The sequence below is a fragment of the Nuphar pumila genome, chromosome 11 (assembly GCF_984573655.1).
Source record: "Nuphar pumila chromosome 11, dmNupPumi1.hap1.1, whole genome shotgun sequence".
Taxonomy (NCBI): Eukaryota; Viridiplantae; Streptophyta; class Magnoliopsida; order Nymphaeales; family Nymphaeaceae; genus Nuphar; species Nuphar pumila.
The window spans coordinates 63,043,069-63,068,260 of record NC_143259.1 but is presented as its reverse complement, the minus strand read 5'-3'; the positions used below and the strand labels follow the sequence as shown (position 1 = coordinate 63,068,260).

The 25,192-nt window shown below is 37.0% G+C and overlaps 1 protein-coding gene across 2 annotated transcripts in view; it reads right to left on the bottom strand.

The window, feature by feature from the left end:
• The window catches only part of LOC149822399 (anaphase-promoting complex subunit), a 173,641-nt gene that overhangs the window by 146,924 nt on the left and 1,525 nt on the right, over positions 1–25,192 (bottom strand). For both annotated transcript variants that reach the window (XM_089981389.1, XM_089981390.1), the window contains 4 exons: positions 8,325–8,595; positions 6,293–6,485; positions 6,128–6,206; positions 5,925–6,010 (listed from right to left, as the gene is read on the bottom strand). In XM_089981389.1, the coding sequence (XP_089837515.1) occupies positions 5,925–6,010; positions 6,128–6,206; positions 6,293–6,485; positions 8,325–8,595 (629 nt within the window). The remainder of the gene's footprint in view (positions 1–5,924; positions 6,011–6,127; positions 6,207–6,292; positions 6,486–8,324; positions 8,596–25,192) is intronic.

Sequence of the window (25,192 nt, the reverse complement as noted above, 5' to 3'; positions counted from 1 at the left end):
ATGATTTTCATTGGATATGGCATTTGTTAGGGACTGATCTCCCAAAGGTTTCGCTGTGAGGTTATACATTTCCCAGATCAGGTGACCCGGCTAGAGTGAGAGATCTGTGTGAGGATGTACACTGTCCACGAACGGGTAGCCGCAAAGACGGTGAACTCCTGTGAGGAAGTGTAGGGTCCAAGATCAGGTATACCCTCTATGGCGGTAATTCCTTTTCCGGTCGTATATCTCTCGGACCGAACGATCCGACGTGGATCTTGTGTTTTTTTTTACCATAAAAAGTTATGGTGAGCTGTAACGATCTTCTGAGATTGTTTGTGATAGCCAACTATGAATTCATAGTTTCGGCTTTCTGTTTTAGCATGATTACATGCTTGACTCAGGTGTGAGAATCAGATCGTTAGCGATTTGAGTTAGTGATCATGTTTTGGACCTTCTACGGAAGGGTGAGCTTTTCTGAGAAGGTATGACGCCTTAGTGCATCATAACCAGTGACGGTTAGGCGCGTAAGACTTTGAGAGATGAGAATAGGTTAAGGTTGTTCAGAACAACGCGTTTGTTAGAAGTAGTGAGCGACAAACGATGTCCTGATGGTGATTAGATGTTGTGACCTCATTCTAGGAACGAGAACAAGCTAGTTGCGTGGTGGTTCACAGCCTACGATCAATTGAATCGTATGATGCGTTTGTCAGTTGCATTGTTTACTTGCTTTGAACTGCTTACTTGCTTTGAACTGCTTATTGTTTGCACTACTTACGCGTTTGCACTATTCACCTGCTTGCATTGCTTACCTGTTTAACTGCAGATCTGCTTTAAACTGCGTAGCCTACTGAATTAAAAGTACTTAATTCAGTTTCCTGTTAGTCTCTCTTGTGCACCTACTAGTTTTTCGCGAACTAACACATTCTATGGGTACAGGTGATGATTAGGTACACTACGGGCGATGGCGCGATTGCAAGATGGCGCGATTGCAAGATGGCTTCAAGACTTCTTCTTCCTGCTCTTAGCTCGCGTCCTGGACGCTTGGGTTTGTATCGAATTTCTCTTAGGATATCTGAATCTTGTCAGTTTTGGTTCTTTTAGCTAACGTGCCCAAAGTTGTCAGCTTGCCTTATGATTTATCAAAGAAAAATCTTCCGCTGATTTCATAAACAAACTCTGAAGGAAAGAGATATTTCTAGTCTCTTGCCTGCTTTTCTGAAAAGGTTCGCAGGTTTGAAATTTGGGGCGTTACAACTCATGTGCATAGATGTAAGAGCATATTGAAATTGGCTGACAGAGTGAATTGCATGAGCTATGTCTAGCCTGGTGATGGATAAGTAGGTGAGTGGCCCAACTAGTTGACTGTAAGGAGTAGGATCTTTGAATAGAGTCCCATCTTCCAACATCAATTTAGCATTAATTACTTTTGGAGTTTCTATCTTCTTATCATCTGTAATACCTGACTTAATACAAATATTAGCAGCAAGTTTCATTTGAGAAAGAATGTACCCTCTAAGAGAGTACGCAACTTTAATACCTAAGAAGTATCTTAAAAAACCTAAATCAGGCATATCAAAATTTTCTTTTAAAATATTTTTAATATCTCTAATTTTTTGTTTGTCACTTCCAATGATAATCATATCATCTACATAAATTAGAAGAATAACAACCATAGAACATGTACTTTTAACAAAAAGAGCAGTATAAGTATAGCATGAATGAAAGCTTAGATGAGTCATTACATTATTAAATTTATCATGCCAAGCTTTAGGAGCTTCTTTTAGACCATATAAAGCCTTTTTAAATTTAAGAATTTTACTTTTTCAATACAAAACTGCGACGGAAGATCCATTTAAACCTCTTCATTGAATTCATGATTTAGAAAAGCATTTTTCACATCTAGTTGGTAGATGGATCATTTTTTAATAGATGCAACTACTATGAGGGTCCTAACACTAGTCATTCTAGCTACCGGGACAAATGTTTCTTCATAATCAATATCATATTCTTGAGAGTACCCTTTGGCTATTAACCTAGCTTTGTATCATTTTAGAAACCCATCACTCTTGGTTTTAACCTTAAAAACCTATCTACATCCTATAGATTTCTTTTTTGTGGGTAATGAAGTTATTCCCCATGTTTTAGCTTTTTCAAGAGCTTTAAGTTCTATATTGATAGCTTCAACTCATCGTGGAAGATTTTTTGGTTCATTATAGTGTGATGGTTCATGATAGAAATGTAGAGCTATTAGACATGACCTATATTTCGGTGTTAATGTTTCATAAGATACAAACCTACTTAATGGGTTGGAGATACGATTGGATCTTCTAAGTGAGGTTTCTTCTAATGACAAATTTTGTGAATATTTTTCTAATGCATTTAAAGGACTCCTTTGTTCATGTCGGGTATAAATTTGAATAGGTTTATCAACAATATCATTATTTCTTATGATTCCTCATTCTCATTAATTGAATGCACATTATTATCACCATTTTTATTGTCATTTAAGGTAATGTCATTCAAAGAATCATCACAAGAATTCAACCCTTGTGGCAAGAAATCAAATAGAAATGTATAATTGACTTCATTGTTTTCCTTAGTTCTTTCAAAACCATTTTCATTTTCCAAAAAGGTTACATCTTTAGAAACATATAGTTTGTTACTCTTAGGATCAAAACATCTATACATCCTTTTTTTTTTCTCCATAACCCATGAGTACACATTCAATGGCTGTTGGAGACAATTTATCTGTTTTATGCAAAAGTACAAAACACTTGCAACAAAAAATTCGCAACCGCTTGAAATCGGGTGTTCTTTCAAATAATTTTTCATAAGGAGATATGTTTTGCAAGGATGATGAGGTCATTCTATTTATCAAATAAGTTGATGTTTGATCGGCCTCGACCCAAAAACTTTTTGGAATATCTTTAGAAATAAGTAGTGTCCCAGTGGTTTCTACAATATGTCTATGTATTCTTTCGGCTAATCCATTTTTTGGAGGAGTTCTAAGACATGACTTTTGGTGACAAATCTCGTTTAGTTCGAGATAATTTTGAAACTCATTTTATAAGTATTCACCACCCAAATCGGATATAAGAATAGGGATATTGCTTTGAAATTGATTTTTGACAATCATATAAAAATTTTTAAAGAAAGAGAAAACATCGGATTTAAAATTAAGAAAGTATATCCATACATATCTAGTGAAATCATCAATAAAAGTAACATAATATGAATATCTTCCTTTTGATAATGACAAGAGAAGGTCCCCAAACATCTGAATGCGCTATTTCAAAAGGACTCTTAGAGACAAAGGTTCTATTAGGAAAGGGAGTGGATTCAATCTTTCCAAAGATATAATCTTTGCAAACTAAATTTTTTTTAATGCAAAATTTTTCTCCAAAAGGAAGAAGATACACCTTTGAGAAGTTTGGGTGTTCAAGTCTTTTATGCCAAGTTTCAATATCTTTATCGTGGACAAAATTACATAAAGAATTTAGAGGAAGGTTTAGATAGTTCATGAAGTAGAGATCTACCTTCCTATGGCCTTGCCCTAAATGCACTATGAATTTTATGTGAGATGAGAAACCCCCTATATTCAATGTCTTTACAATGGGCAGCAGCATGCCCTTATTTACAGAGGACTGTACATGAAAAGAGCTGTTAGAATAGCCGTTGGGCTACTCCCAATGGCTCTAATTAGAGCCATTGGGAGTAGCCCACCAGCTCTTAGTCAAACAGTCAACATTCTGACTGTTTGATAGACCTTGACAGTCAACAATGATTGTTTGCTGAAAAAGACAAATTGTATAATAAAAAGAAGAAAATAAAAAATACAGAAATAAATAAATAAAAAGTATTATAAGAATATACGTACATACTTTAAATATATAGTTATATACCTATATATATATTCAAGTATATACATATATATGTTATTTTCTAACAATGTATTCTTCTAGAGGTTATCCATTGAATCGATCTAAATTTGCTCTACATATTATTGTCAGGTCTGGAATCTCAAATGATAAGAAAGTTGACACTCCCGAAGTTGTCAATACTAAAATGAGAATTTATGATGGAGAACCAATCAAAAATCTGATGTTCTAGAGACAGCTTATCGGGGCACTCTCTTATCTTTCAATTACGAAACCTGATATAGCACATGTTGTTCACACAGCAGGCCAATTTCAACATACTCTTACTTTTGTTCATATTGAAGCAGTTTTGTGTATTATTAGATATATATTGACTTCTATTTTTTGAGGACTTTTTTTGTCTACTTCTTTAACATTAGATTTAACTGCTTATCCTGATGTTGACTAAGGAGGTGAACCAATAACTGACAATCAACTATAGGTTTTTGTATGTTTTTAGGTGAATCATTGATTTCATGACGGTGTAAGACGCAGCAAAAGGTTTCTCTCTCTTCAACAGAAGCAGAATACCAAGCCATGACTATAACCACTTTGGAAGTGATTTGGCTCAAAAGATTGTTGGCCGATGTAAGAGTTCAAATTAAAGGAGCATCACGAATGTGTTGTAAAAACAAAAGTTTCATCTACATTGTCAACAATTGAACCTTTCATGAACGTATCAAACATATTGAGAACAACTGTCACTAAGTACGAGAGGAGTATCTATAGGGCACTATCAATTTTCCCTATATTACCTCAGAATATCAATTAGCGGATTTCTTCAACAAACCTCTCGCTGCTCATAGATTTCACTCTCTTAGACAAACTTTCGGTTATCTAACCGTAAGTTTGAGGGAAAGTATTAAAATTGTATATATGTATATATATATATGCAATATGTACATATATAAATATAAATACATCTCTCTCTCTCTCTCTCTCTCTCTCTCTCTCTCTCTCTCTCTCTCTCTCTCTCTCTCTCTCTCTCTCTCTCTCTCTCTATATATATATATATATATATATTTCAATGTAACTAGTATGGTTTCTTTGTTTTTTTGGTTTCTTTTGAACTAGTCAACACAAGGTTGACTAGTCTAAAAGAGACGTTGGGGCTGGCCCAACGGCTCTAAACAGAGTTGTTGGACCTGCTCCAGTGTCTCTCAGATGAGACTCATGAGATGTATATAAATAGTGGATGACTCCCTCTTAAATGTAATGATTCTTGCATGGATTCTACATTAATAAAATATTATTTTTTACATTTGTGAGCATTCTTTGTGTACCCCTTTAGTGGGTTTTGTGAGTGAGTCTATTTGTGGTTCTTTGTGTGTTCACCTTGGTGTTTTGGTGAACCTTGTTGTGGGTCTTTTATGTGTCCACTTTGGTGATTTGGTGAACATCGTTGGAGGCTCACATTTTCTTACAACTTCATATGACTATGACATCTTTAAAGTCCTAGTCGTAATATCCAAATGAGCAATATCCCTGAACAGGTCATAGACCACTATTTACCAGATCTTCCCATACACATTCTCATCCCAACATTGAAAAGCTAGTCTGTAATCATTTGGCACTCCTCAACTTCAATTCCATATGAATTGCATTGAAGTCTAGAGTGCAGAATGACATGTTTTTCAGGACACAAGCTCATTTATTAATATGTGAACTAGTAAAGCTAAAAATAAGGGATTATGTGCAAAGAGCAAAATTCAAAACCACTAAATTGGAACTACAAAACTTTATGCATCTGATTGCTAAACATCTCCATAAAATATGACCACTGGCCTTATCAGCTAGAACAGGCACAGCTTGATTGTCCCAATAGCCTAATTTCAGGAAAATGCAACACAAAAATTGGCATTTTAGGTGCATAAGATACACATAGAAGAATATCATATTGAGAATAGGTTCAGCACAGCAACCTTCTTTGTTAATAACAGAAATCCAGATTCCATCTATAACACAAATTACAAGAAGCAGATACAGGAATACAAACTCAAGGTGCGTAAACAAAGTAATACATACCTGTAATCAAAATAACGATGAAGATTATCCAGAGAATTAATATAATCCTCATGATGAAGACTATTCAAGTGACGCAAATACTGCACCTGCATAAGCAAGATGGGTAAAGATGCATGGGGCAGAAAATAGAAAATTTAACTTCAAGTACACTGTCAATGAAAATTGAAAACAAATGAACTCTCGTAACAAAATCCAGAACATACACGATACAGCTCAGGGGCCATTTTCTGAAGTATCTTTAACATGTCTTCAAACTCATCTAATCGAAAAAATGCCTTGTTGCTGACAAAAATAAAATAAAAAAATCTGTCAGATGGAGCTCAATGTAATCTAACTGCATGATAAATAAAACACACAAAGTACCATACTTCTCAATCAAATCAGCTTTTTCCTTTAGATAACCCTGAACTTGCCAATTTGTGCACAAGGCAAGGTGTCTAGAGTGATCTTTGACTCTCACTTCATCATTAAGTTGACAAATTAATTTGTCTTCAACACTGCCATGAAGATTGCTCAGTTTGGGGTTGACAGATACTTGTATCTCTGGAGGTTCACGTTGGACTGCCACATGATAAAATAAACAATTAGTTTTTATCTAAACTATCATCATATCTATTAAGTTTAAGTGAAAAAGAAAAGAAAGGGCAGAATGACACATCTGAATGAAAAAGATTGTTAACTAACTGATACCATGTTCATTAAATGACTATAATCTGGGGCAGACTTTTCAGGAGATTAATAACATGGGAAATAAGTACTCTTGGTACAAGAGGTATTTCTGTCTTTTTCTCCTTTTGCCCTCTCTACTCATATGTAAATGGTCAAGAGGGTACTTAGGTTCTTTCTTTTATTTTCTTCACTATGTATTAAGATATGGGCAGTATTATGTATTATATAGTGTTAGACATGCTTATTGTGTTCATATTGGGATCATGGTGGTTTAAGGACTTGATTTTGTGCACCTTAGTCATGCTAGAGTGCTTTGATGTATTGGTTAGGCACCCAACATTTGCTATGAGAGCAACCATTACGTGTCAAGTTTGATTCCTATGCGTCCTAAGAAAATGGTAGCCTAGATCCGAATAAAAGCTGCCAAAAGATGGAAAGGGCTACCTGGAGTCAAGGGTAGAGTGAGAGTCATCCTAGAGTAGACCGCCGAGGACCGGCTGTGGAGAATGGTGGTTTATTAGGATCTTGGTGGTTTAAGGGCTTGACTTTACACATCTTAATCACCTACGGCTTTTTGTTGTATTGGTTAGGCACCTAACAGTTTAGTATTGTGTTTAACATAGTGCAAATGTATTATCATATGCATTGGCAGATATGCAAATATTTGCATACACAAAGTGTATTTATGGTATTCTCTGTTAGTCCTAATGTGAGAGGACAGAACTGTCTGTTATCCTAGCTAGGGCATGCTGGTCATATATATTCTTGTTATGCACTTATAGTGGATGGTCATGTATAGGACCAGGGGTATTATTGTCATCTATGATACAATCCTAGGGCATTGGCGTATATAAGCACACCTACGGAGAATGAAGGGTGAGTACTCACCCCTTGGCTGCCACCCATGCTTTAATTTTCAAGAAAAAGGTTTGATCAATGGTAGACTAACGCAATGCAAATGGTCAATTTTTTTTTTGCATAGCTTCTTGCTTTTCCTGAATTTGTACAGATGCACCAAACCCGTATTCATAGTCATGACAACTCAAACATCTATGCTTTCTGCAATTTAATATATTAATGGAAATCCACATGAAAAAACAAGTGTTATTACAAGAAAGATACAACAGTACATGAGGGCTGGCATTTTCTTAATGATATCGCAAGTCCTATGTAGAACTTATGTCAACAAACAGTTCTGTTACCACATGAAACATAACTCAGTGCATCAGCGCTAGCACCTGCATAAAGATTTAGCAACTCCTACAGAAAGCTTAAAATTCTTTTGACTACATAAATAGCAAAAACGGTAATGACCATACATAATCGAAAGGATTATCTGGTGGCCAACTAAATCATGTTATGCTCTAATATTCAGTTTTCTCCATCATCATCACAAATATCAGTTTTCTCAAAACTTTATTGCATAAATTAAATGTATTATATGATAAATTGTGAAATTAAATTTTATCACCTATTTTCAATAAATTGAAACCTTAAGTTGATCGGGATAAAGTTTATTTATTTTCTGTATGTAAATATTTCTTCTATATTTCTCATATTGTTTTCCATTTTATATTTCCAAATTTAGTAAGATTTTTTGCATCCTGAAAAAACAGATCTAACATCTAATAAGTTATGTGTTGCCAAGAAAAACCAAACAATGAGATTTCGAACTATGGCTTCCATGAATCAATAGTGCCATAAGCATGAGCAAGACTAGAATAATCATACCTTCAGTTACACCAAAGAAAGAACCACAATCTTGAATTCTAGTCGATGTACTAGCAATGGTTCCAGCTTCTGGTTCATGCGGATCATGATCAAGAGCATAACTTGCAAGCTGTAGCTTTTTGTGGTCTGATAGCTCTACCTCGTTCTTGTTATCATTTACAACAAAAACAGAAAGTGTTTTTCGCATTGGACTATAGTAATGTGATAAATCAGAGCAAGAGGAAAACTGCTCACAGTATGTCCCAATATTTGTCAAAAGGTGGCATACACCCTGCATAGATTTAAATCACCACGTCAAGGACATAGTGCCACTATAGCCAGTGGCAGTGTTTGCAACATATAATGCTTATAAGATTGTATTTACATAAGGAATGAACATATCTGAGTTGAAGGTTCATTTGTGCAAACAAATCAATCAGTTGATATCCCTCACAATAGATATACCATCTAACTACTAGTTCTAATGCTAGGGCACTTTAACAATCTAATTCCCAACTAAGATAGCCTGTAAACATTTATCAGATAATTCTTAATTATCCTACACAATAGATAGACTCTAAACACTTAACAGATGACTTTGTATTTTTAATTAAATAAAATTTTATGAAGTTTAATATAACTCTTCAATTGTCTTTGTATATAAAATAACCTTTAAGTAATAAAATTTTAATGGTGATGTGGAGTCACTGTTAAAAGATGGTGTATCTTGTATATATATATATATATATATAGAGAGAGAGAGAGAGACATATACATATATTTATCTCGTGTATATATGTACATGTATCTATCTATCTATATATATATATGTAATACCCATAAAAATTCGATGAGTAGTTTTATCCATATTGGACCTGAGATCCGTTACCCGGATCCAAAAAGGGAATATACCTATATATGAGTGTTAAAAATATATATATATATATAACAATATTTAATAAAGAAATAAATACAATTATTTTGGGTTTGATTCACAGTTGGACCCATTTGGATCCAACCTGTGGATCCACCTTTATAACATGATCGGATTCACATTCAAACTGGACCCGGATCCATGTTAGGATGGATCCAACACTTTAAAGCCGACCCGGATCCACGTTATAGTAGATCCGGCACTGCGGGTCACGGTTCGGACCCGGACCCGGGTTTTGTTTTATAAAACACCCGAAAACAAGAATCGTGCCTAGGGCACGATTCTTGCAAGTTCGAAAGGGGAGGGGGAGGTTACAGCAAGCGTAACCGACTCCACCTTTCGCGGAGGGAGGGCCTTAGTTCGATAAAAGGGAAGGGAGAGGGTCTCGCCCTCTTTTTCTCACGCTCTCTTTCTCTCGGCTCCCTCTCGTCTCTGCCCTCCCTGCGTGCGACTGCGCCAGCGCCGCATCTCCTCGTCACCCTCTCGATCGGCATCGCTGCTGTGGAAACAGCAGGCCGACCATCTACAGCAGCCTCCCGATCGCGCCCTTCACGACGGCAGGAGCAACCGGAGTCGACCGACCATCGTCTCGCGATAGCAGTCTCCGATCATCGGAAAAAGCACCGGAAAAGGTAGGTTTTCTGCCTCTTTTTGTGTGGAGTATGGATTGAATCCGCTTGTGCGTGGGTTGGTCAAGGGGAAACTTCGAATGATTAAGGTCACTGCTAACCCTAAACCGAGAATCACAATTTCTTGGATTTGGGGGTTTCGGATTTCCTTTGTGAAGGGGGTGTTGAGTTCAATTTCTGTTACCGCTAAGAGGAATGCTTGATTGAAATGTTCGATCTCTATTATTGCCAAACCAGTAAACGAAGGGGTTTCAGTAGTCTGCATGGGTGTGGGTGTGGTCCCATTGAAATTTTCAAGTTTACGAACTCCCTGTGTTAATTGTATATGTATAACCGAGTTGCACCTTATAGGGGTTAAGGTGGCTTAGTGATGCTTACGTATTTCAAGTTATGTTTATTTGAAATTTTTGCTTTTCTTTGTCGGATATTACCACACACTCAGGATACGTGCTCAGTCTGTTTCGTTGCATTATAGATGTATAAACACAGACATGCTCTGCATTATCTGCTATGCCATGATATTATTCACGATATGTCTGCCTATTTTCTATGGATATTCATCCGATTAACTGAACTTCAAGCATGATCAAAGATTTGTTAATGTGTTGTTTTCCACATGGAAATGCACATGAACTGAATCTGCGTAAAATATTGTAAAAGAGAAGTGGCCTCAACGAGTTGAATTGTTGTAAAATCAAGTGTCATTATGAATTAATTTTGGGAGGTTTAATGCATGCGCACTAACCCATTCCGAATGTATAAACCAATTGTTCCGTTATGATGATAAACATGTATATGTTTGCTTCAACGAGTTTGAATTATTGTAGATCCAAGTGTCATGCACGAGTTAATTTTTGAGTTTGATTTCATGATTAATAACCCATTCATGTTGTGTAGATCGATTTCTCCCTTATGATTATAAACAGTTATATATAATGGCAGCATAAGATAGATCGTTCATAATGATGTACATTGTTTGGTTGTTTTTGTTGTCCTAACATGATATGAAACCATACATACTATACATTGAAGATGTTCAGAATTTTTAAGTATTTAGTTTGGCCGAATATAAAGCTTTATTATTCAACTGTAACCTGTTTCAACTGCAACCGTTTACTGTTGATATTTCTAAACATATGTTATATAAATTGTATTTCCAATGTAACGTACATCTATGGTAGTTGTATTGTATTCTTTTTATTATTCTGATATTCTTGTACTTGGTTGTTGAACATGTGAAGACTTATCTCATGCACATGTTGGGTTCGAGATTAGCAGGTTCTAGTAGGGTTGTAGAGTTCGTTTTCTGTAATACGTCACTACCCGTTTGGGTGGATATGTACATTGCTCAATCATGTTAACTGAAACCTGCATATTATACTGAAATAGAACCAAGAATGGAGTGAATGAACTGGGGCATCAGTGTTGTGCTGTAGAATTGGTAACATGTGAGATATTTGGTGTCTGTTAATATGTTATTGCAAAGTTGTTTTGGTATAGGTGCATACATGATATGAATGTGTGCAACCCTGAAATTTAATTCCTAGGTTCGAGTTATGTTCATGGGTGTGGATGTTAAGATATGTTATGAATGAAAAGGTTTTTTGTGCCTATATTGATGGGACATGTTTATTTATCGTGCATTTATGGATTTGTTTCGAGTACATGTGCATACACGAAATCGATGTGTGTTTAACATGTAAAATCAGGTATAAATGTCCTTATGGATGATGGATGAATGCATGTGTGTTAAGTGATTACATGAAAGCACTTACATATGGATGGTGAACACATGCATATGACTGTGGAAGCTCATGCACATTGTTAAAATGGTATGAATGAATGTGCATTTGGAATCATGTTGGTATTATTGCATACATTGCAAGTTGTTATGATTTTTGCATACGATGCATCGATGGTCTAAATGAATCATCAAAGGACTGAAGAGCCTTGAGCTTGGGTTTGCTTTTTTTTAATTGTTTAAATGCATCGCAAAATCATACTTTATATTATTGTTCTATGTTGCACTGTTCGATGTGTTTCCACGGGCTGGAGTCTCGTGATGGTTCTCGCAGGGGTTGATGCGAGCTTTTGCCTTGTTTTTGCATGTGGAACTGCAAAACTCAATAATTAGCTCTTAATAAAAAGATAATGAATAAGAACAGTGTAATATACGTTCTGGGATATCTCATCTGGAGTATGAGAATCTTAGAGATCCGGTCTTGGGAGACTGTGAGAATACAAAAACTCCGTGTGCTGTAATTTTGTCCCCTGAACCCGATATTGAGGTTCTTTCTCCTGGTCACGGTTTTAGGGAGAGTCCGCCACTTTACCCGGGAGTGGTGTGTTTGACACAGCTGTTGTTTATGGTACCAAGGAAGTGGCACTTGTGGGCGTGGGGTGTCCCTTGTGTCCCCGACATTAGATGTGGAGGTCTAATGTTCTGATGGATGGTATTGTTTCCTGATATCGGTCGAGGGCTAAGTTGGAACCCAGTAATAAAATACAAATTGTGTGCTAAGCTATCCTGGGAACCTACTTGACCTCGGGGTTTGTACCCGTTTGGTGTATCCGCGGGCAACGGTAATTAAAAAGAGGAATTTAAATTATATGCATTTAATAGGGCATGCATATGAAAAGGGAAACTTAAGAAAAGATAATAAGAGGATTCATGCATTACACATAAGTCATGTATTTTCCTGCTATGCATTAGAACATGCATATGTTATCTATTTTCTTAATTGTTAGGTGGATGCGTGATGTTTAACTTTCAATGTATGTTAAATGTCTTGTTGTACTAAAATTTTGCATCATGGTATGGTTTAATGTTTCTTTATGCATAATGGATGTACCTTGTGGTATGAATGCGTACTTGAATTATGAATTGTCATAATTGCATTTCTCTAAATAATTGTGTGGATTCATATTGTGGTTGTGGGATATATAAATGTTGCTATTGATGTTACCTACCAGTTAGTTTCTGATAAATTGTTGACTGTCATAGTATAGACCTTTGTTTATTTTGGTATATATACTGAACATCATACTTGACACCCATATCACATACTGGGTTCATAATATAACGCATTAAAAGTTATGGATTTCCTACTTAGACAGTTATAGTCTAATTCCTATAAATTTCAGGTGAAGAATTGGAGTCAGGAGCGGCTGCGGGATGAGGCTTCGATCGAGATTTTTGGATTTATTGTTCCAAGGATAGTGTGAGAAACTCTGATCTTAATTTTCATTGATATTGAAATGAAAAGAATGTTTTGGTCTTACTCCACGTGTAATGTTCTGAAATGCTTAGCCCTATGGTATAACTGGTTTCCGCTGTATTAAAAAAAAATCCTTAAAAAAATTGGGTTAAGATTTCGGGGTGTTACAATATATATATATATATATATATATATATATATATATATATATATATATATATATATATATATATATATATATATATATATATCAAACCTGATAAGGGTATTTATGTAAATTCATATGTTTTTACGCATATTCTCATTTGAGAATATGTTGTAATTTATTTGCTTTTTTATTTCTTCTTTTTCTTCTTTTTGGTTCTTACTTTTTTGTCTTTTCTTTTTTGTCCTTTTTGATAAGATGTAACATGGGGGGGCCCAATACACACATTGGAGCACCCTCCAATGGTTACATTTCTAACCGTTGGAGGGGCTCCAACATGTGTATTGGAGCCCCCCCCCCCACCCCATGACTCCATGTTCTTATAAATAGGGGTGAACCCCCTTTAGGTTTTTCATTCTTTTGTAAAGCCCCTCTTGGGATCTCATATATTGAAGTTCATATTTTTTCATGCTTTTGTGCATGTGTATCCGTGCCTTTGTGCACTTGTGAGTCTTCTCCTTTGTGCCTTTGTGCACTCGTTGTTTTTCTTGTATTGTGTTGCTACACAAGGTCTCTTTTTATAGAGATTTTTACATGGTATAAGAGCAAGGTTGTTTGGAAAAAGAAATTGGTGTGGTTCTTCACAAAAGCGAGTGCCTCAAAAAGTGTGCCTTCAACATTTTGGTGATTGGAGTGGATAGTCTTCTTCATCCAATATTTTAGAAGATCACTATAACAAGTAAGATTTAAAATCTTATTGTGGTTCGTATTCTTTTCTCTCATCTTACCTCTCTAATGGGCGAAAAAGACTCACATTTCTCTCTTGGTTTCAAACTAAATGGCTCAAATTATCACGTGTGGGCCGGAAACATGGAAGCTCACATCAAAGAGAAAGGGCTTTGGGGTTACGTTCAAGGCTCGATTCCAGAACCGGAGCCTAAAATCACTTTGATTAAAGAAGGGGAAATCAAAATTCTTGAGGGAGACGAAAGAACCAAGGCTCTTGAGGAGTATAGTAGGAAACATGAGGAGTGAGAAATGAAGAACTTGAAGATCTTGTCTTGGATCTTTTCCTCCGTTGAGACAAGAATCAACGCCAACATTATAAAGTTTAAAAAGGTTTCTCAAGCGTGGGAATACCTTGAGAAGATGTATACTTCTAGGGGCTTGTCCCATAAGTATTATCTCCAAAAGAGGGCGCTAACCCTTCTTCAAGGAGAGATTACTATAAGAGAGTATTTTGCCGAACTCTCTTCCGTTTGGGATGAGTTTGTCATGCTTGAACCCAAGTGGAGTGGAGAAGCCATAGAGCTTCGTCACAAGCAATTAGAAGATCGATTTTTTAACTTTTTGAATGGGTTAAGGCCCGAGTTTGAACAAATAAGATTCTCTCTTCTATCATCTTTCACCTCTCCCTCTCTTGAAGATGTTATAACTAAATTAAGTGGACAGGAAACTCGTATGGGCATTTGCAAGCAAAATCCTAGTGTGCTTGCAATGCCCACAAATCAAGAGGAGTGTGATGGTGCTAATGTCGTTTCTAGGCTCGGTAACAATTTGAGGACATATAAACCTCCTTATTTTAAAAACCAAAATCAAGGTGGTCAAGGCGGAAGAAGAGACTATAGCAAAATTTTGTGTCACTTTTGCAAAGAACCGGGTCATATCAAACCGGTTTGGCCAAAATGGAACAAACTTCTAGCAATGGCAACCACATCTCAACCACCAAAAGAAGAATCCGCAAATAGAGCTTTATCTCTTAATCAAATTGTGGAGGCTCTTCAACCTCTTCTTAAGAGAGCTATTTCTGGTGCCGCCGTATCCACTCATTCTCCTCGAGGTAAAACCTCTTGGCTTTTAGCTTCGGGTGCATCATTCCATATAACCCCAAACATTTCTTCTCTTTCGAATATTTTAAAAGTATGTCACCATCTTTTGTTTCAACCGCGGATGGCACTTCTCTTGAAATTAAGGGAATTGAAAATTTTGAAACCCAAAAGTTCTTTATTCCTAAAATTAGACTTATACCAAAGTTGAATTTAAACTTGTTTTTCGTTTCTCAACTCACGGACCTTGGGTGTGACATTCAATTTTCATCTAATAAATGTTTAATACAGGATCACCAGTCCGGGAGGTTGATTGGAGAAGGCTCTAGGAAGGGAGACTTGTACTATGTGGACTTTCTTCAAATTCCTAAAAACACCTTTTGTAATGTGGCCCAACATAAAGACATAAATGTTTGGCACAAGAGACTTGGTCATCCCAACATTACCAAGTTGTCTTATTTGCATTTTGTTAAAGATCTTTATAAAAATACTTTCTCATGTAATGATTGTATTCTTGGAAAAATGAGAAGTATGTCTTTTGAACAAAGAATTATGTTTAGTACTAAACCTTTTGAAATTATTCATTCGGATGTTTAGAGACCGGCACCCGTCATATCCAAAGAAGGTTTTGCATATTATGTGATTTTTGTGGATGATTTTTCACGGTATTGTTGGATATATTTTCTCAAACATAAGCATAAAGTCTTTTCATGTTTTAAATCATATCATATGATGATCAAAAATCAATTTAATAGTCATTTAAAGATATTTAGGAAGGATTCCAGAGGTGAATATCTCTCTAATGAGTTTAAGAAATATCTTGAAGATTGTGGCATTGTTCATCAAAGATCGTGTCCTAAGACCCCACAACAAAATGGTTTGGCCGAAAGGAAGCATAGGCATATCATTGAAACCACTAGAACCCTTCTTATTTCACAAAGTATTCCAAAAAAAATTTGGGCCGAGGCGGTTCTTGTTTCCGTTTATCTCATTAACCGTCTTCCATCCAAAAATTTAGACAAAATTTCTCCTTTTGAGATTCTATATGAAAAAGAACCCGATTACAATAGATTGAGAGTTTTTTGTTGTAAGTGCTTTGTTCTTACAGATAAAAATGATAAACTCTCACCAAAAGTCATTTCTTGTACTTTTCTTGGCTATTCCGAAACCCAAAAAAGATTTCGATGTTATGACACTATGAAAGATAAATTATGTGTCTCAAGGAATGTAACTTTTTTGGAAAATGATAGTGGTTTTGAAAAGAATGAATCTCATTTAGAAAATGCCGACTATTCCTTTCTTTTTTACCTATTATCTAAGGATAATGATATCTCTAGTGATGATGAATCAACATATAACAGTGACAATGAAGTGGTTGTGATCAACAATAATTCTAACCCTTCTACATATCAAGAAGAAAGTGTATCTAGAGACCCTATCACCTATTCTCGTAGAGATAGAAGCACCTTTAGAAGTGCTATTGAGCAATATAGTGAACCTAGTGAATCTATTTCCACTTATGATTCAAATCCTAAGAGAACTGAAAGATCTAGAAGGGCTCCCTCTAGATTTGTATCCTTTGATTCTTTTTCTCTTAAATACCCGGCTTGCTTAAGTGTCATTCACTCATATTTTGAACCAAAATTTTTTGAAGAAGCTAAACGATGTATTGAATGGAGAGAAACCATAGAGAGTGAACTCAAAGCTCTTAGGAAAGCCAATACGTGGGAATTTCAAACGCTTCCCAGTGGAAAGAAAACTATAGGATGTCGATTGGTGTTCAAAGTCAAGACCAAGAGTGATGGTTCTCTTGAAAGGTATAAAGCTCGTCTCGTAGCAAAAGGGTATAGTCAAGAATACGGAATTGACTATGAAGAGACATTTGCTCCAGTAGCTCGTATGGTTACTGTCAGATGTCATATTACCATTGCTTCAATTAGAAAATGGAATATTTACCAAACGGATGTCAAAAATGCCTTTTTGAATGGAGACCTTAATGAAGAAGTTTACATGGATGCTCCACCTGGTATGGAAATCCCTAAAAATAAAGTTTTCCGTCTTCGTAAAGCTTTTTATGGCTTGAAACAAGCTCCCAAAGCTTGGCACGATAGGTTTAACAATGTGATGACTGCAAATGGAATTTCTTCATGTTATACTGATACTGCATTATTTGTTAAGAAATCTGATGCAGGAATTGTTATATTATTGTTATATGTTGATAACAGGAGATGATGCTAAAGGAATCAAAAGTATTAAATCTATTTTGACTTCAAAATTCGATATGTCAGACTTAGGTTTTTTGACATATTTTTTGGGTATTGAGATTGCTTATTCGCACAGAGATTATTTTTTGTCTCAAACTAAACTTGATTGTGAGATTCTTGACAGATCGAGAATCACAAATGATAAGGTCTGTGAAACTCCTGAAATAGTGGGTTCGAAAATGAAGATTGATGATGGCATTCTTCTAAAAGATCCCACATTTTACAGGTAATTGATTGGATCCCTAACATATCTCAGCATTACTAGGCCTGATATTTCTCATGCAGTACATGTTGTCAGTCAATTTCAACATGCACCTACCACTGTTGACCTGAGCATCATCCTTCGCATCATCAGATACATAAAAGGTACAGTAAACAAGGAAGTATTTTTATCTTCCTCTTCTGAATTAAGTTTAATTGCTTATACTGACTCTGATTGGGGAGGTGTCCCAAATAACCGTCACTCCACCACTAGTTTTTGTATTTTTCTAGGTGAGTCATTAATTTCTTGGAGATGCAAGATGCAACAGAAAGTATCGATGTCATCCACCGAAGCTAAGTATAGAGTCATGGCGTCTACCACCATGAAAATAGTTTGGATTGGCAGCTTGTTGAAAGATATGAATGTTCAAGTTCAAGGGCCCATCAAACTATGTTGTGATAATAAGAGTGCAATCTACATTGCCAAAAATCACACATTTCATGAGCACACGAAACATATCGAGATGGACTGCCACTATGTTCGTGAAGAATATTCAATAAGAATCATTGACCTTCCTTATGTTACATCAGAATATCAACTGACAGACTTCTTCACCAAGGCGTTGTGCTCTCCAAGATTTAACTTCCTTCTTGGCAAACTTTCAGTTGTGTCACCCTAAGTTTGATGGGGGGTGTTAAAAGATGGTGTATCTTGTATATATATATATATATATATATATATATATATATATATATATATATATATATATATATATATTCATATATATAGAGAGAGAGAAAGATACATATACATATATTATCTCATATATATATGTACATGTATCTATATATATATAATATATATATTGTTAAGATTAGTCCTCTGAATTATGTTTTATTCTTAAAATGTTCCTTTTTTATATTTAATATACAAATGAGGGACCCATATGTAATTTCTCTTTATGCTAACCTCTATTTAAACTAGAGGATAGTAGCCCTAATGAAATAACGATTCTCTCTCTCTCTCTCTCTCTCTCTCTCTCTCTCTCTCTCTCTCTCTCTCTCTCTCTCTCTCTCTCTCTCTCGGTTCCTGAGTGCTCCATGAACAGTCGCAACATGGTATCAGAGCAGGCGACCTTGGGAGTGACTTCAGGGTCTGCGCCAAGGTATGCGTGAAGGGTACCAGATCGCGTGAAGGGGCGTGGCTTCTGGGTCTGCGCTAAAAGCGTGCGTGAAGGGTATGTTGATCAAATCTGGTGGATACAGGTACGTTGCAATAATGTTGAAGTGAAGTGGGTGGCGTGCTGTTTTTTTTGTGGATGTGGGTGACGACCAGATTTGTCGTGGGAACTCTTATAGTCGCAGATCTGAATATATCTTTGGATCTGATCGTATGTTCAGATGTTGGATATTCATGGATTTGGATGCTGAAATTTTTTTTGGATTGGCTCTTTCCTATTGATCTGGGGCTGCTGTGAATCCTATACAGCGTTTTTTTTTTGTTTTTTTCGAGAATCCTGTACGATAAGGAGTCGCTGCTGTATCCTCTGTGATTGAACCATCGTGTGGAAGACAGATCTGGATTTCAGATCTGTGTCTAGGTCACTGTCGAGGCCTGATTTCAGAAGGCCTAAATTCAGCCAGATTTGAATATGGCTGAAGTTATATTTGGTGGAGCAGGTCAGCCAGAGTGATACAATCTTGAAGATTGTGGTGTGTGGATCGTGGAGAAGACTGATCAAGTGGGGATCGGGTCTATTGAAGGCTATAAGGGAATTGTTCTATGAGTGTCGGACGTTGATCGGGTACCAGATCTGACGTCAAAATTGGCCAACTTTCTATTACAGCTTTCCTATTTTTGTGCTGTTTTTTTTGCTGAAAATGGTTCAGTAATGGTCGTGGAATACATATTACATATATTGTTTTTGTCGTGAACCTGCTGTCTACCTTTGGTTTGCCCATATCTGGTTGCCGTGAAGAATAGTTTATGTTTAATAGTAATAGTAATGGCGGATTTACAAAAAGGGGAGCAGAAATCAGATGCAGATTATTCCAATGATTTTGTAACTCTTAGCAGAACTGAATATGAAGAGCTTCTAGCCTTACGCCCATCCACTTCGAAGTCTACTGTTGCTGAGGTTGCATACTCTGGAAGTGATGGTCTATCAGGCCACGGTGGTAGGTGGATCATTGACTCAGGAGCATCTAGACACTTGTGTGGAAATTCGTGTAATTTTTCAAATTTAAAACTTGTGTATGATAAAAAAGTAGTTCTTGCTGATGGCAGTTCTTCTCCAATTGTAGGGCAGGGAAGCATGTCTATTTCCCCCACTCTTCAATTGTCAAATGTTCTTCATGCTCCTGCCTTTCCACAGAATTTGTTGTCTGTCAGTCAAATGACAAAAGAGTTGAATTGTAGGGTGATTTTTGATCCTATGGGTTGCACCTTTCAGGACTTGCTGACGGGAAAGAGGATCAATGGCGGCCATGAGGAAGGTGGTGTGTATTATTTACATCAACCAGTGGGTTCGGTCTACTCTATTGTTACATCATTCTCGAGTCCTTTATTGTGGCATCGTCGTCTGGGTCACCTTCCAGTGCCAAAACTTCGTCGTGTCATTCCTCATATACCTCCTTCAGTTTCGTTTCAATGTGAAACTTGTCAATTGGGAAAACATTGCAGAAGCTCCTTTCCTTCTAGTCTAAGTCCGTCGAGTCAAAGACTATTTGATCTTCTTCATGTCGATGTATGGGGTCCAAGTAGGATTCCTAATAGGACTCACTGTCGTTATTATTTGGTCATTGTTGATGACTTCTTAAGGTTATCGTGGGTGTTCCTGTTAGAAGATCGGTCTCAAGGCCCTATTATTCTTAAATCTTTGATTGCTGAAATAAAAACTCAATTTGACGTGTGTGTTAAAATTGTTCGCACTAATAATGCTCTGGAGTTCAAATCCAAAGACTTGCTTCAATTTTATTCTGCTAATGGGATTCAACCTCAATTTACATGTCCCCATACATCCCAGCAAAATGGTGTGGCTGAGAGGAAGCATCGACAAATCCTCAATGTCGCTCGGTGTCTAATGATTTAATCCAATATGCCTGCGTCATACTGGGGAGATGCGATTTTGACTGTTGGTTTTCTTATAAATCGCATGCCTTCAAGTTCTGTAGAAGACCAGATCCCAATCCAAATTCTCTATCCAGAGGTTCCTCTCTTTCCTATCCCCCCTAAAGTTTTTGGATGTGTGTGTTTTGTGCATAAACTGGGTCCTGATCGAGATAAACTTGCGTCGCAATCTATTAAATGTGTTTTCCTTGGGTATCCTAAGAATCAAAAAGGATATCGTTGTTATGACCCTATATCCCATAAAGAGTATGTCAGTGCGGACGTTACCTTCTTTGAGTCTATTCCATATTTTTTGAGTTCTACTCCAAGGTTACAGGAGAACCATGGTGATGTCCTCCCTCTGAACATTCCTTTTTTTCCTTTAGAGTCGTTTCCTCCATAGCCTTTGGCTCCATCATCTGGTGAGTCTCGCTACCGAAACCCTCCTATAGTATACACTCACAGGTTACCATCTACCACCATGCCCCCATTATCTTCTTCCCCTGAAGTATCTCTGAGCATACTGAAGTTTCTGCTCTTGATGATGATCTTCCTATTGCTCTGCGCAAAGCAACACGACAGTGCACCCTTCATCCCATTTCACAATTTGTTTCAGAAGTTAATCTTGGAGCATCTATGAAGAATTTTGTTTCGGCTTTGTCTGCCTCCTCTGTTCCGCTTCATCACAGTCAAGCTCTATTCAATCCTAAATGGGTGCAGGCTATGCGGGATGAGATGGATGCCCTATGCTCTCAGGGCACTTGGGACTTGGTTGATCCTCCTACTGATGCAGATATTGTTGGCTGCAAATGGGTATATACCATTAGATATAACTCGGATGGGTCAATTGAATGGTATAAAGCTCGGTTGGTTGCAAAAGGCTATACTCAGACATATGGTGTTGACTTTTTTGAAACTTTTTCCCCAATCGCTCGACTTGGCACTATTCGTGTTGTTCTTTCTGTTATTGTGCACTATGGATGGCCTTTGTTTCAGTTGGATGTCAAGAATGCCTTTTTGTATGGGGATTTGTATGAAACAGTCTACATGCAACAACCCCCAGGCTTTGAGGTTCAGGGGGAGTGTCAGAAAGTGTGCAAGTTGAAGAAGGCTATCTATGGCCTGAAACAGAGCCCTAGGGCATGGTTTTACAAATTATTTGAGGTAATGTCGGATTTTGGTTTTGTCAAGTCTGCTTCAGACCACTCCTTGTTTATCAAGAAAACTAGTTTTGGAATTGTGGTTATGGTGGTATATGTCGATGACATCATATTGACAGGGAGCAGTGCCCAAGATATTTCTGCAACAAAGGATCATCTTCAGAAACACTTTGTTACTAAAGATCTTGGTTCCCTCCGATATTTTCTGGGTATCGAGGCTGCGAGAAACAAAGAAGGCTTAGTTTTATCTCAAAGAAAGTATGTATTAGATTTATTAAAAGAGACTGGAATGCTAGGAGCAAAGCCTGCTAACATTCCTATGGATCCCAAAACTCATATGTTTGATGAGAAATCTGAATATGTGGATAGTATCAGTTTTAGATCCTTGGTGGGTAAGTTGTTATATGTGACAGTCACTAGACCCGACATCTCATTCGTTGTCAGTAAAATCAGTCAATTCATGGATAAACCTACCAAAGTTCACTGGGATGCAGCTATGATGGTTCTTAGGTATTTAAAGTCTTCTCCTGGTAAAGGACTGTTGTTTAAACAAAATTCCTACTTGGACGTTGTTGCTTACACTAACGCAGATTATGCGGGATCTATTGAAGACAGAAAGTCTACAACTGGATTCTGTGTTTTTGTGGGAGGAAATCTAGTTACCTAGAGGAGTAAGAAACAAACTGTTGTAGCCAGGTCAAGTGCTGAATCTGAATCTAAATACAGAGCTATGGCTCAGACTGCAGCTGAGATTATGTGGGTAAAATCAGTTTTGATCGACCTTCAGGTGAAAGTATCCCTACCTATGTTGATAGTGTGTGACAATAGGGCCGCTACATATATTGCAAACAATCCAGTCTTTCATGAAAGGACTAAACATATTGAAGTTGACTGTCACTATGTACGTGACTTGGTTCAGGCTGGTTATATTTGTACAGATCATGTATCTTCCGAAGATCAAGTAGCTGATGTTTTTACCAAGGCACTCGCGAGGCCCAGTTTCTCTCATTGTTGTGACAAGCTGAGCATGATTGATATCTATGCTCCAGCTTGAGGGGGAGTGTTAAGATTAGTCGTCTGAATTATGTTTTATTCTTAAAATGTTCCTTTTTGATATTTAATATACAAATGAGGGACCCATATGTAATTTCTCTTTATGCTAACCTCTATTTAAACTAGAGGATAGTAGCCCTAATGAAATAACGATTTTCCCTCTCTCTCTCTCTCTGTTCCTGAGTGCTCCATGATCAGTCGCAACATATATGAATATATATCTCAAACCCAATGAGGGTATTTATGTAAATTCATATATTTTTACGCATATTCTCATTTGAGAATATGTTGTAATTTATTTGCTTTTTTATTTCTTCTTTTTCTTCTTTTTGGTTCTAACTTTTTTGTCTTTTCTTTTTTGTCCTTTTTGATAAGATGTAACATGGGGGCCCCCAATACACATATTGGAGCACCCTCCAACGGTTACATTTCTAACCGTTGGAGGGGCTCCAACATGTGTATTGGAGCCCCCCCCCCCCCCCCATGACTCCATGTTCTTATAAATAGGGGTGAACCCCCTTTAGGTTTTTCATTCTTTTGTAAAGCCCCTCTTGGGATCTCATATATTGAAGTTCATATTTTTTCATGCTTTTGTGCATGTGTATCCGTGCCTTTGTGCACTCGTTGTTTTTCTTGTATTGTGTTGCTACACAAGGTCTCTTTTTATAGAGATTTTTACAGTCACACATGACTACAAGTATTATATGAAACTAAAAGCACTGTTGGTATCCAGTCGCAATCCATGGAAAATCCAAGTAGGCCATTTTTTGGAGACAGAAGCACATCCTTTAGAATTGAGAAATAGATTCAAATGGGTTTTGACGACTTCCCATTAAAAATTCTGTTGTTTCTTTCTAACTGCATAACCCACCAAGCTGTAACTGCCACTTTCAGATGAGCCTCAATTTCACCTTTTTCCATATGCTTCCAAGCATCACCAGCAACTTCCTCATGCAACTGCTCACTCTTAAAAATGCACGATCCCTGGCCAAGCTAGATCAAAGATGCATTAGAAGGGACAATATGACATGATATGCTCCGTAGATTCATCCTCAGAACAACATAGACAACAGTAATCTGCAAATCCTTTTTATTCAAGTTACACTGTGTACTAGTCGTATCAATAGATACAACCAGGCAAAAACTTTGACCATAGGTGGGGGGGCCAAAGTTCCACATGGTTATCTTCAGGAAGGGTTCCACTTGTGGCTCCAATGATCAAAGATAGGAGGCACTACTAGAGAACTGACCAGATCTGTCGCATCTCCAAGTAATTGAGTCATCACTTATCAGCATTATCAGGTTCCAATCAGTTATAATCTCAGTAGCTGCAGCCAGTCTTCATACTCGTTAAAATGTCATATAAACTACAAGCACCATCATTCGTTTGGCTTTCAGAAAACCTGAACCAACCTATGCTTATATTTTACCATGTGATATAGCCACGGAAAGAGGTGAACCTGTGTGATATGCATGCACTATTTGTCCATCCAAAATTGAACCCAATTACCCCTGTCCAACTCGATATGAAGTATAAGTTTCATTAAAATGTCATATAAACTACAAGCATCATCCTTCATTTGGCTTCCAACCAACCTGGGATCATATTTTACCATGTAATATAGCCACAGAAAGAGGTCAACCTGTGCGATATGTGTGGACTACTTGTCCATCCAAAATGAACCTAATTACCCTTTACAACTTGATATCAAGTCTACATTTAAAATCATCAAAAAATATAAATCTCACCAAACTGTTGAGCCACTTCTCCATCTGTTGTTAACAGTGCAGTTCCATGGCACACTGTTAATCTTGTATTTAGACTTAATGAGCCTTACACATGGTCTGTCTTCAATGCATCATGCCCATCACCTTTTGCCCATCAAGGCTTTGTTAATCAGCTTGAGTCTTCTAATCTCTAGTCCTACAAGATCAAAGGGAAGTGTGACCTCTCAACTGACTAGGAAACTCCCCTTCAGACAGTTAGGTCCTCTCCATAAAATGTCCCTTATCATTTCTGCAGTTCTCCTCTTCGGCTTGTTAGGGATCTTAAAAATGGCCATCAAAAAGGATGGGATGGAAGCAATTACGTGTTTAACGATGATTCCACCTAGAAGCAAAAGATATTTTAGGTCCAAAATTGGATTTTCCTTTGCACTTTTTCAATCTTTCCTCTATAATTTGTCAAGGACAAGGAAGATATTTTATAGGTGAATCCCCTAAAGGCAACCAAACTTATGTTACACCGATAGATACGTCACTGGGTCAGTGCTGAACATGATTAGTTCACATTTGTCTTCATTCACTCTCATTCCGAACTCTCTCCAGAAAGGCATGAAGAATAAGCCAA